At 40.7% G+C, this 11,188-nt stretch overlaps 1 protein-coding gene across 1 annotated transcript in view; it reads left to right on the top strand.

Annotated features, from left to right (window-relative positions):
* SPRED2 (sprouty-related, EVH1 domain containing 2) overlaps positions 1-11,188 on the top strand; it is a 50,728-nt gene that overhangs the window by 9,543 nt on the left and 29,997 nt on the right. The window contains exon 2 of the mRNA XM_008586183.1: positions 9,388-9,565. Coding sequence (XP_008584405.1) covers positions 9,388-9,565 — 178 coding nt within the window. The remainder of the gene's footprint in view (positions 1-9,387; positions 9,566-11,188) is intronic.

Below are 11,188 nucleotides of genomic sequence, written 5' to 3'. Positions count from 1 at the left end.
TTCCTTCCTTCCTTCCTTCCTTTCCTTTCCTTTCCTTTCCTTTCCTTTCCTTTCCTTTCTTCCTTTCTTTTCTTCCTTTCTTTCTTTCAGAGCAGCCCAGCATTCTTCTGGGAGAACAGAGGCTTGAGTGTGCATTTCTTTCTTTCTTTCTACGTGTGTTTAGCTTTCCATCTCTAATAAGAGAGGTGGCAGAATCCTAGGGGGAAAAGGGGCCAAATGATATAGTAATTCTTGCCATCTCAGAATGCATGCATGTCCAGTGGATCTGCCAGGAGTATAAATACTGAGGCTCTTAAATATCCTGTCAGCCTATTGCTGCATGATATGCTGAATTTCCTTCCTCCCTGTGGGTTAAATTATCACCTTCTTTTGTTTGAGAACAGGTCTTAGTAAGGACTAGCTTGCAAAGGATTTTGTAGGTTTATAATTTGGTATTAACATAGTTTGGTAGAGTAATTTCCTGACCTTTCGACTATGGTTTGCTTTTAGGGGACAGGCAGCAGCTAAAAAAATGGGAACTGTGTCCTGGATTGCAGGAGAAGTAACCAGACTTTTCAGTACTATTATCAACATCTTGTAGATTTAGTACTGATCTCAGTCTAGAATATGACATTATAAATTCTCTCACTCTTCCTCCTTACGAAAGTTTTCAAATGTTCAGAAAAGTGGAAAGAAGTGTGTACTCAACACCCCCATGCCCACCACCTCAAGTCTGCAATTAGCATTTTGCTATTATTGCTTTATCACAAACATAACTATCTGTCTATCCGTTCATCTCCACCCAACACTCCATGGTTTTTTAAAACTGCATTTCAAAGTAAGCTGCGGATATCAGTGCATTCCTCCCTAAACATTTCAGCATGTGGCTTATTAAGTACAGACAGTCCCTGACTTGCCATACTTCAACTTAGGATTTGAGGGCTTTACAAAGGTGCAAAAGCAACAGACATTCAGTAGAAGCCATACTTCAAATTTTGAATTTTGATCTTCTCCCAGGTTAGTGATCTTTGGATGCTGGGCAGCAGCAGCAAGCCGCAGCTGTTTAGGAGGGTAAACAGCTGATGTTCTACAGTATTCTATGTTGCCAGATGATTCTGCCCAACTGTAGGCTAAGTGTTCTGAGCACATTTAAGGTGGGCTAGGCTAAGCAATGATATTGAGTAGGATAGGTGTATTAAATGCATTTTCTACTTAGGATATTTTCAGATTATGATGGGTTTAACAGGACATAACCCCATCATAACTCGAGGAGCATCTGTACTCTTTTCCTTTGTTTTCTCCAATAATGAAAAAAAAAAAAGCAAAAATATTCTGAGAAAGTCAGGCACGGAAGTTCAAGGGCTGCAGTTTAAAGCCCTGAATTGGAGATTATTAACTTTAAACAACTCCCTTTGCCGTTTGTGTTTTGAAGTACCAATTTTCCTATTACATGTATACTTTAATGTGGTGAGAGTTAATTTTGTTTAGTAATCCAACATTTCCATTAGCTGGCCTTTAGGGTTTAAATGTAGATCGTAAATACCATTTTTGGAAGGGTATGTAAAACAGAGGGAAAGTCAAAGAAAATTATTGCTTTCGAATAAAAAGTAGAAGAAGAAGAAAGGGTTCTTCAGTGGTGGGTTATTTTGTTTGTTTTAAGTTAGTAATCTTTTGATCATGATTAATTATGAACTCTGCTGAACTCCAGGCTCAGTAAAGCAGACAGACAATGAAAGTAAAATCTTAAACCTAGATTCAGACTTTGGCCTGTCACCTCCCAGGATCCCTTGTCCCCACTTCATGCTGGGTAATCATCCTGAAACTCAGCCCTTTAGGATAGACCATTTCAGTCTGTAAGAAGTGAATTTATTCTTTTTTGGTTCGAATAAAACAAATTTCATTTTTCAAAGTAGTGTACTTATGTCAAAGTTGTTCATGTTTAGGTGGTTTTTGACAAAAACCATCTCTAGTAGATGCCTTAAATGTTAATGAACTGTTAACAATAAAATCTTCCCATAATTTCCTAAAGTGTTTTAACTAACCATAAAGTATCCACGTTAACATTTAGAGAAGCTGTGTATAATGTTATAATAGATTTAGCGTTACAGTAAAACACACATATACATGTCTATATTTATCTTATTACCCGTAACAATCTATAGCAGATAGGATTCCTGGATGTTACAGGAAAAAAGGAAGGAGGTTGGAGGCATTCATGAGGACATGGCCAGTTGGGTTTGGAAGCCTCGTCTGCTATAGAGAATTGCCCTGGAAGGAAGGCCCTAAAGCTGAATTATCCACCCTATGCCCATATAATCCTCACCTTATTTAAAAGTAATTTTAAATGCTTTCCAGAGCCTACTATCAAGGCAGTTTACCCATTGATACTTGACTGATGCAGATACAGAGGTCCTAACTGGTTAACTGGGAATGCCACCAAGGATTTAAGAGGCATATATATGCCTAGCAGTCTCCAGTTCCCTGTTCCCCCAGGATGGGAAAATTAGGATTTCTGCTACTAATAAGGATTAGAGCAAAGAGTTTTCAAATTTCAAGAAAAAGTTGTTACTTTCTTTGCTGATTGTGCAGTTCCCACAATCATCAAACTACCATGCCCATCCTGCCCCGCCTGTCCAGGCTTTCCTTCTCGCTGGGTGCACTGCCCACCTCAAGAGGTACTTACTCAGGAAAGTTATACTGACACAGGGGGAGTTTCCAAAGAACCATTTTTTAAAAAATTTGCCTTAGACACAACTTCTAAAACTGACTCTTTGGGTGCCAAAGCTAAGATTTACTTCAGTGAAGGGGCTGGCTGGTTAGTTCAGTCAGTTAGAGCGTAGTGATCATAACACCAAGGTCCAGGTTCAATCCCTGTACCGGCCAGCTGCCCCCCCCCAAAAAAAAAAGATTTATTTCAAGGAACACATCATTGACTCTGTTTAAAACTGCCCCATGTTATTCTTTTCGGTTGTGCGGCGTAGTGATCATAACACCAAGGTCCAGGTTCAATCCCTGTACCGGCCAGCTGCCCCCCCCCCAAAAAAACAGATTTATTTCAAGGAACACATCATTGACTGTGTTTAAAACTGCCCCATGTTATTCTTTTCGGTTGTGCACCACTTTTTAAAAATTCTTAAGTAGTTGATACTTAAGATGAACGCCCACAAAATCACCACTGACTTAAATAGAATATAACCAATACCTTTGGCTTCTCAACACATTTGCTTATGATGAAATATTTTGTTAACTCCTTTTAAGAAGACCACTAGACATATATATATATATGTCCACATATATATACAGATATATTTTACACACACACATAATAGTTTTAAATGTTTAATTCGATGAAATCAAAGAGGCTTTGTAAATCTGTGAGCACGAGGAAGACTGGGGGGCAGGGATGTGATTAAAATAAAATGAGTGTGCTCAGCTCCCTGGGAGAAGGTGGTGTTATATTTGGCTCAGCTGGAGTCTGGGAGTTGGGCTGGAGAGGCTGGGATCTTGGCTAATCCTTCTCAAAGTCTGGTGAAGTGGAGAAGAATGGAAGAGTCTGGGAGGAAGTGAATCTAATGTTTAGCTAATGGAGAGATAAAGGGGCATGTAATCAGATAAGGGCTGAGAAGTATTTATGGGAGATGTAAAAGTTCCAGTCTCCATCCCCGACAGAAACCGAGGGGGGCGGGTAGGATCAGAGGGCCAGTTCACAGATGGCAGGCAGAGTATTTTCCTCTACAGGTGTGCCTACAATGTACTATCAAACCTGGTTTTGATAAATCTGACTTCTATTGGTAATTGCTGGAGGTCCGTTTCAGATTTTCCCCTATTATGAAGGGCCTGACAGCTTCCCTGCCCCTCCACTCTCTGACAGCTGAAAAGCGCAGGCAGTCTGGAAACCCACTCCTCAGTGGCCAGGGAGGTTGGTGTTTATATTTATAGGACCTGTTTTTGTAATCAAAGTCAGCCTTTCAGCAAAAATAATGATGGCTACAGCTCATCAAACATCTCTGGATCTGGCACTTGACCTTTATCACTGCTTTTAACCAGCAGGGTAGATTGTCTCTTCGTTTTGCAAAGGAAGAAACTGAAGCTCACAAAGAGATTTCTTCAGTTACTGAGAAGGTTGGGCACCTCTGACCTGTGTGGCTCTGAAATACACATTCTTCACAGGACACAGTGCTACCTTGTCAGCATTTTCTACAATTCCTTTGCTTCTGTAACGTGGCTCAGACAGGGTTTGCTTTGAATCTGAAGGAAATTTAAATTACAAGAACTTAGAACGTAAATGCCTGAGATCTAAAACTTTTATTTGGGGGAGTGCTAATCTAGTTTTGAAATTTTTTTTTTCTTTGCCATGCTATCCTGCCATAGGATGTCACCTGCCTCTTTTGCATATTGAATGATCACAAGAAAGTCCTGCTTTTACAAATATAAGTCCACATGTTGGAAACACAAATGTTTTTTCTTAAAGAAACTACGTTTAAATGGAAGATCCCAGTTCAGTCAGTTTTATTCATAACACACCTAAAGAATATGGCGTTGTCTTAGTGGTGGCAGTCAAACACCATTTGTAATGACATTGATTGGAGCAATTCAGCTCAAGTTCAGAGACTGGGGCTCCACTCAATTGGTGTTTGGACCCATGTCTGGAAGTTCACCAGATTCTCACCAGTATACTGGTTGCCAATTTCAGAAGCTTTTTTGTTGTTGTTATTTTTGACAATGATAGCATGTTTTGAAATTTTTTCCAAGGTGTACCAGCAGCATTTTCCTTTGCACATTTGAAAGGCCTTGCCCTTCCTGCTCCATCTGCCCCCCCACCAACCCCCCCCCAAAAAAAAACCCTCCACATCTGTTTTAAACAGATATTGTTTAATTCTTTCCAGAAAGGGGGGAGGGAAAGTGAGAAGGGAGTTTTCCTTTTTTATACGTTTTTGGTATTAGAGTTCATTGTCATTTCTGTTCTGGATGGGGTAAAGTGCCTGAGTAACGCAAATACACTACAGATAGGAAGCTGTTGGCATGCGGCCATGCAGCTGGATTATCCAGACATCCCTCGCAGCTTTTAGTGTAATGCCTTATCCCCTGCCTTGTTTTAAATAGCCAGATGCCTCAGCTAATTCTGCCTGAAGGGGTTGTTGCCAGAGGAGACTGAGGGGGCTTCTGCTCCCCCACAAACCCCTCTCCCCCTCATCCCCCATCACCAAAAAGTCTGTGCCTTCAGGAAGGCACTTGACAGGAGGAATCAAGGCAGGAAGGATGCTGCAGAACACAAAGGCCAGTTAACAGCCGTTATATTCTGGAAGCGGAGAAGTAGGGTATTTCTTAAAATCACTAATAAATGAGTACTTTTTGGAAATAAGTTCATGGCACTAACATAAATAATGCAAAGTTCCCTTTTACATGTTTGCTTAATCCCCTCGAAAGAAGGGAAAACAGCACACACCTGAAACAAAAAAAGTAAAAGCATGTTTTAACAAGAGGTGTGTGTAGTTTTTTTACCTTGGCCATTTCATCCTGAGATAACCCCACAGTACACTCAGAAGATTTAAGAAAGCTGTGTTGCACACTGGAGAATTACAAATCCTGGGACCCCTAGTTTTTCTGAAATAAACAGTGTGTAGGGAAAAAGGCATGCTATTCTCCAGAATTGTTTGTATGCATCTAATCAAAGTAAATGTTATAAAGTGTTCTTAATCAGTGTCTAGGATCTAAAGAAATAAGCATGTCAGATCCTGAGATGAATGGACTAGTGATACATCTGCATGTGCGACCTGTGATTTTTACTCAGTTTTCCTATTAATGAAATCTTTACTGTTACCCCAGTTAAGCTATCGTGGTTCATAAGCAACTGAGTATTGAACACTTTATATTTTTATAGGGATTCTGTTAACTACAAATACTTTTTTAAAAGCCTGTTGATATTGTGTATTTAACCCATTCATTCCACAACGTATTACATATAAGACGCTGTCCTAGACTCAGGATATAGCAGTGAACAAAAAGGGCAAAGTCCCTGCTTCCCTGCTCTTGTGGAGTTGGCACTCTAGTATGCAAACAGATAAGTTATGGGGAAGTGTTGATTTAGTTGCATGTAGAAAGACAGAGTAGGGCAAGATGATTTATGAGGGGTGGAGGATGCTGTGCTGCTTTATATAGAGTGGACAGGGAAGTCTTCTCTGGTGAAACAACCTTGGGCAGAGACCTGAATGAAGTAAGAATATGAGCCTCGTTGGCATTTGGAGAGAATGGTTTTCAGTAGAAGAAACAGCAAGTGCAGAGGCCCTGAGGTAGGAGTGTGCTTACTGTGGAGGGTTGTCAGGGAGGCCACTGGGGACTGAAGAGGAATGAGCAACGACAAGAGTAGGATAAGGGCCAGGTTTTGACTTACACTCAGAGTAATATAGTGAACCGCTGGAGGGTTTGTCCAAGTAGAGTGTCATCGTCTGACTTGCTTTCTGTTTTCTGGGAGGGTTGGGCAAATGTGGAAGTAGGATGCCAGTTGGGAGGCTGTTGCAGTAATCTCAGTGGAAGTGATGGAAGCTGGATTGGTTCAGTTTCAATGGAGGTGGTAAAAAGTGGATTCTGGATATGAAGGGAGAATCGGAAGGATGGGAAGGTGTTGGGAATCAAGAATTTCAATCTGAAATATGTTGATTGAGATGTCCATTAGACACCAAAGCAGAAATCACATAGGCAGTTGGTTTTACTGGTCTGAAGCTTGGGGAAGAGGCCTGGGTGGAAGTGTGAATTTGGGTGCTGTCAGTATATAGAAGGTATTTAAGTGGAGGAGTTGGCCCTCGCTTGGAAGGCCTGGGTGGAAGTGTGAATTTGGGTGCTGTCAGTATATAGAAGGTATTTAAGTGGAGGAATTGGCCCTCGTGGGTGGCTTAGACAGTTGCAGGAGGAAAGGCAAAGAGAGTCCTGGTACAAACTGGAGGCATAGTGGTGGGTGCAGGAGCAAGGTCTCTTCTGATTGTGTCTCTTTTCTCAGTAAAATTAAAGCAAGCTTATCCATCATTTGAGAGCAAGGGGTTAGGAGGCCATGTGAAATAGTCTTCTTGGGAACAGATAAGGGAAATGTAGCAGGATGCTGGATGGCACTTTAGGACCTACTTGAGATTAATGGTCATGACTTTGAAATGAGGTCTATGAGCATAGTAGGGTGGGGTTTATCCCCCTCACCACGTTCAGCAGCCTGGGTGGGGGCATGGAGCAGGTAAATGGTAGGATTTAACCAAGTTGGGGTCGTGCCAGGCAATTAAATGAGGAAAGAGAGAGCAGAAGCATTAAGGCTGTGTGCAAAGGAGTGCTGTGATAAACTATGCAACTTAAGTTGGGTAGAGAATCAAGTGAGGCCATGGGAGGTCTGGGGAACAGGGTATAAAGGTGGTTGGAACAACAGATCATTGGCCCTAGTCTGGTGAAGAATTTTTGGAGGCAAGGAGCTGCAAAGTTAGGAGGTGGCAGTTGGAGAGCAGGATGTTTAAAAGTGCAGCATGGAGGTGATGCAGATATTGGTGATGGCAAGGTCAAGGGTGGCTAACTTTGAGTGTAAGACAAAGGCATTATAGGGGAAGAGTCCCAGAAACTGAGAGGCCAAGGAATTGGAAGAGTCTTCAGAGTTAATAATGAAATGAACAGGAATCATGGCAGGGATCATGGTGGAGAGATGGAGGGACAGTGAGCCTGGTTGCTAAGGTCTTCAGGGAATGAGGTGGAGTGACTGAGAGGTCTGTAGAAGATTGAAGAAGGGTTGTGGGGGCATGGTCAGGTGTTTGAGCTTCAGAGGATCTGCAGAGAGGGTGAATAGTCTGCATTGTGGTGAGTACACTCCCGCACATCTAGGCTCAGCAGGGAGCAAGGTGGGAGAGAGAAAGCAGCCCTGTGAGAATGGGCCACAGAGGCTCAGCTGAGGACACATTTTCACTCAGGTTAGGAAAGTGAAAGGAACTTGTATGAGGTATCCAGAGTAGTCAGATTCACAGGGACAGAAAGTAGAATGATGGTTGCCAGGGGCTGAGAGTGGAGGGAGCAGAGAATGGGGAGTTAGTGTTTAATGGATACAGAGTTTCAGTTTGTGACAATGAAAAGGTTCTGCAGATAGATGGTGGTGATAGCTGCACAACAGTGGGAATGCACTTAATACCACTGGGCTGCACACTTCAGGTGGGTAAGATGGTAAATTTTATGTCACGTGTATTTTATCACATTAAAAGAAAATGAAAGGAATGGGCAGAGGAGGGAAGAGGAAGTGAGGGGGGTGTTGGACCTTGAGTTGGGGGAGAGCGGTGGCGGGGGAGTTGGGTCACAGGAGAGGGTGAGTCATGGAAAGTCTGGGTGGCTTTCCCTTTGTGGGTGAATGAGGTGAGCAGGGTTGTGGGACAGAGGGACTGTCTGCATGGTTTCCAGCCAATCGTGGTGGTCAGGCTCTGAGCGCTGGGGCTGGGGAATGGCCTTCCTTGAGGCCCAAGGAACGAGCGGTTTCAGTTCTCTGGGTTCTTCAGGTCTTCGGTTTCTGCATCTCTGTTCCCCTAGAATTTGGCTCAGCGCCTGCTGTGTACCATGTGTGAATATATGTTTGAATGAGTGAAAAATGAATTCTATCCACAGAAAGAAAACAACAAGTGAGAATTTAATGGCCTTGTTGAAAATCCAAATAAATTTCCTAAACAAGTGATAAAGAATGAAAATAAGTTAGAGTTGGTCTCTGGAGGAGAAAGAGGATTTTTGGGAAATGTGCCAAAGAACTTATTGCGAAATTGAAGTATTAGACTGGGAAAAAAAATAAAATCATAAGCAGAAGGCTACAATGTGTAAAGGGTTATTTGAATCGAAATATTTTCCCACCTATATAAATTATGGTGAATTTGTGATTTGGAAGTGGATTATCCTATTCTTTGCTAAATAAGAAAATTACTAGCTTTATAGAATATTAAGACTTGGTCATTCATTGTAAACTAATTTTAAGGGGTTAAAATTAGTTAACCATAATACCCTCGTAATAGGTTTGTCTTCTTGACTTGTAGATAACAAATTATAGAGCTCTTTCATTTTATTAGTAATGCTTACACCCAGAAACTGGAGAACATGACTGCATACATCTTCAAAGACGCATAAATATTTTTAAATTAGGTATCTTGTTTTAAATATACTTTTTAAATTAGGTATCTTTTTAAAAATATACTTTTATATTGAGTTGAAGTGTTTTTTTTTTTTTTTTTTTTTTTTTTTTTCTTTTTTCCCTAAAAGTTGAGATGGGTTACCTTTTAAGGTTGTCACCAGGCATAGATTTTCTCTTGACAAGTCCAGCAAAGTGCTGGCCGGTGGTCCCCTTTCATTGTGAAACATATTCTGCAGCTGCCAGACCATTGTCATGCCCCGTTCTTCTTGTTGTTGTCGTTTTAGTGACAGCTATATTGTGCGTGTCAAGGCTGTGGTTATGACCAGAGATGACTCCAGCGGGGGATGGTTCCCACAGGAAGGAGGCGGGATCAGTCGCGTCGGGGTCTGTAAAGTCATGCACCCTGAAGGCAATGGACGAAGCGGCTTTCTCATCCATGGTGAACGACAGAAAGACAAACTGGTAATGGCAGACATACAACGCATGGGTTAAATTAGCAGCCACTGATTCTTTACATTATATCATCGCCCACTTCCCTTAGGTATATTTTTTATCTTTCTCTGACTTCAAACTCCTGTGATAGCTTCAAAAGTTAGAACTTGAGCTGGTGCCAAATTGCAGAATATAACCCTCCCTTTCCAGCAAAGTCTCTTGACCATACACTGTGTAACTCAGGTGCTTAGGAGTATATTTGACTGTCTTGTTTGTGTCTTTGATTAATGAAAATGTCTTTCTGTCATTGTAGAAGGGATTCTGTGTTCTTTAGTATTATGAGTCACATTGTACTGAGCTTCATAGTTTTAAAAATGTAGGGTTTATTCAGTGGAGCATGCCATTGAGGTTTGCATGGCAGAAGGTAAAATGCAAAGGCCTAGTGTCATCTGACGTTTGGCTACTTCTAAATGTTTATCTAAAAGGTAGTGTAGCTTTTATTTCATAAGCTAGTGAATAAAACATGTTTGGAAAAAGAAAGTAACAAAAAGTAGTGGTATCACACTCCTATAAATAATTATACATGCTTATAAGTAAAAACTTCGGAGAATAATCATTATCTCACAAGGGTGGGGAGATTCACACTTCACAACATACAGTCTCATGAAAGAATTTGAGTGTTCGGTTCTATTATGAAGGAATCTATGATAGGAAGGAAAATTGAGTGTTCAAATCTATTTTAAATTCATGGCCCTAAACATGGAAGAACCTTACCTCCAGTCTGTATTTGATCAGGGAGTGTATACTCAAAAGCCGATAGACGATTCAAAATGTGCAGGATTTACAGATCTCACGGAGGAAATGCAAAGACACTGCAAGAATACATCAGGGTTACACTTGAGACTCTTCACAGTAGCATCTGTTGAGTTTTATTTGTTAAGTATACAAATTTAATCTTCATTTGCATCCACTTCTTACAGTTTAAAAAATTTACAAAATAGGTAAAACAGAACAATTTGTTAATGTTATATGTGGATTAACAGAAATGCTATTTTCACACTTGATTCATTCCTGAAAATTTAAAGGGAGAATACGGCTAATGTTAAGAATATCTGTTCAGGAATTTCCCTACATAATAGTCAAATAATTAAAATATTCCTGCTTATAGCATTTTTGCAATAAAGGCAATGTAACCACACTGCCAGTAAAAAGTAAAATAACTAGTGTCTATCTAGCATTGACCATGTGCTATGTACAATGCTAGCCTTTTGGTTAGGTTGTTTCACTGTATCCTTACAGCAGCCTGTATAATTATAATTGAAGAAATTAAGATTCAGAAACATTCCTTATTCTTAGTGACCCATTTGTGAGGCTGGAACCACGATTTGTGACCCTATCACTCTGACTTCAAAACTGAATCAGAATCACTTTAGCCCTTTGATATAGTTATTTTTCTCCTTGTACATAATTTTATTTTTACGTTGCTATTATAATCAGAGTTCATAAACAGTTTTGAATCTCATTTGTTTTTCTCTAACATTCTTATAAGAAATTTTCCACATTGCTGATATCAGTCAGATGTTCCTTTGTTCATTTGACCATCTTCTTAGTGTCATATATTAAAGCACCCACCACCCCCGCCACCACCACCCC

The sequence above is a fragment of the Galeopterus variegatus genome, unplaced genomic scaffold (genome assembly GCF_000696425.1).
Source record: "Galeopterus variegatus unplaced genomic scaffold, G_variegatus-3.0.2 Scaffold3861, whole genome shotgun sequence".
Lineage (NCBI taxonomy): Eukaryota > Metazoa > Chordata > Mammalia > Dermoptera > Cynocephalidae > Galeopterus > Galeopterus variegatus.
The sequence above is the reverse complement of the archived record's forward strand: the minus strand, read 5'-3'. Positions and strand labels throughout refer to the sequence as shown.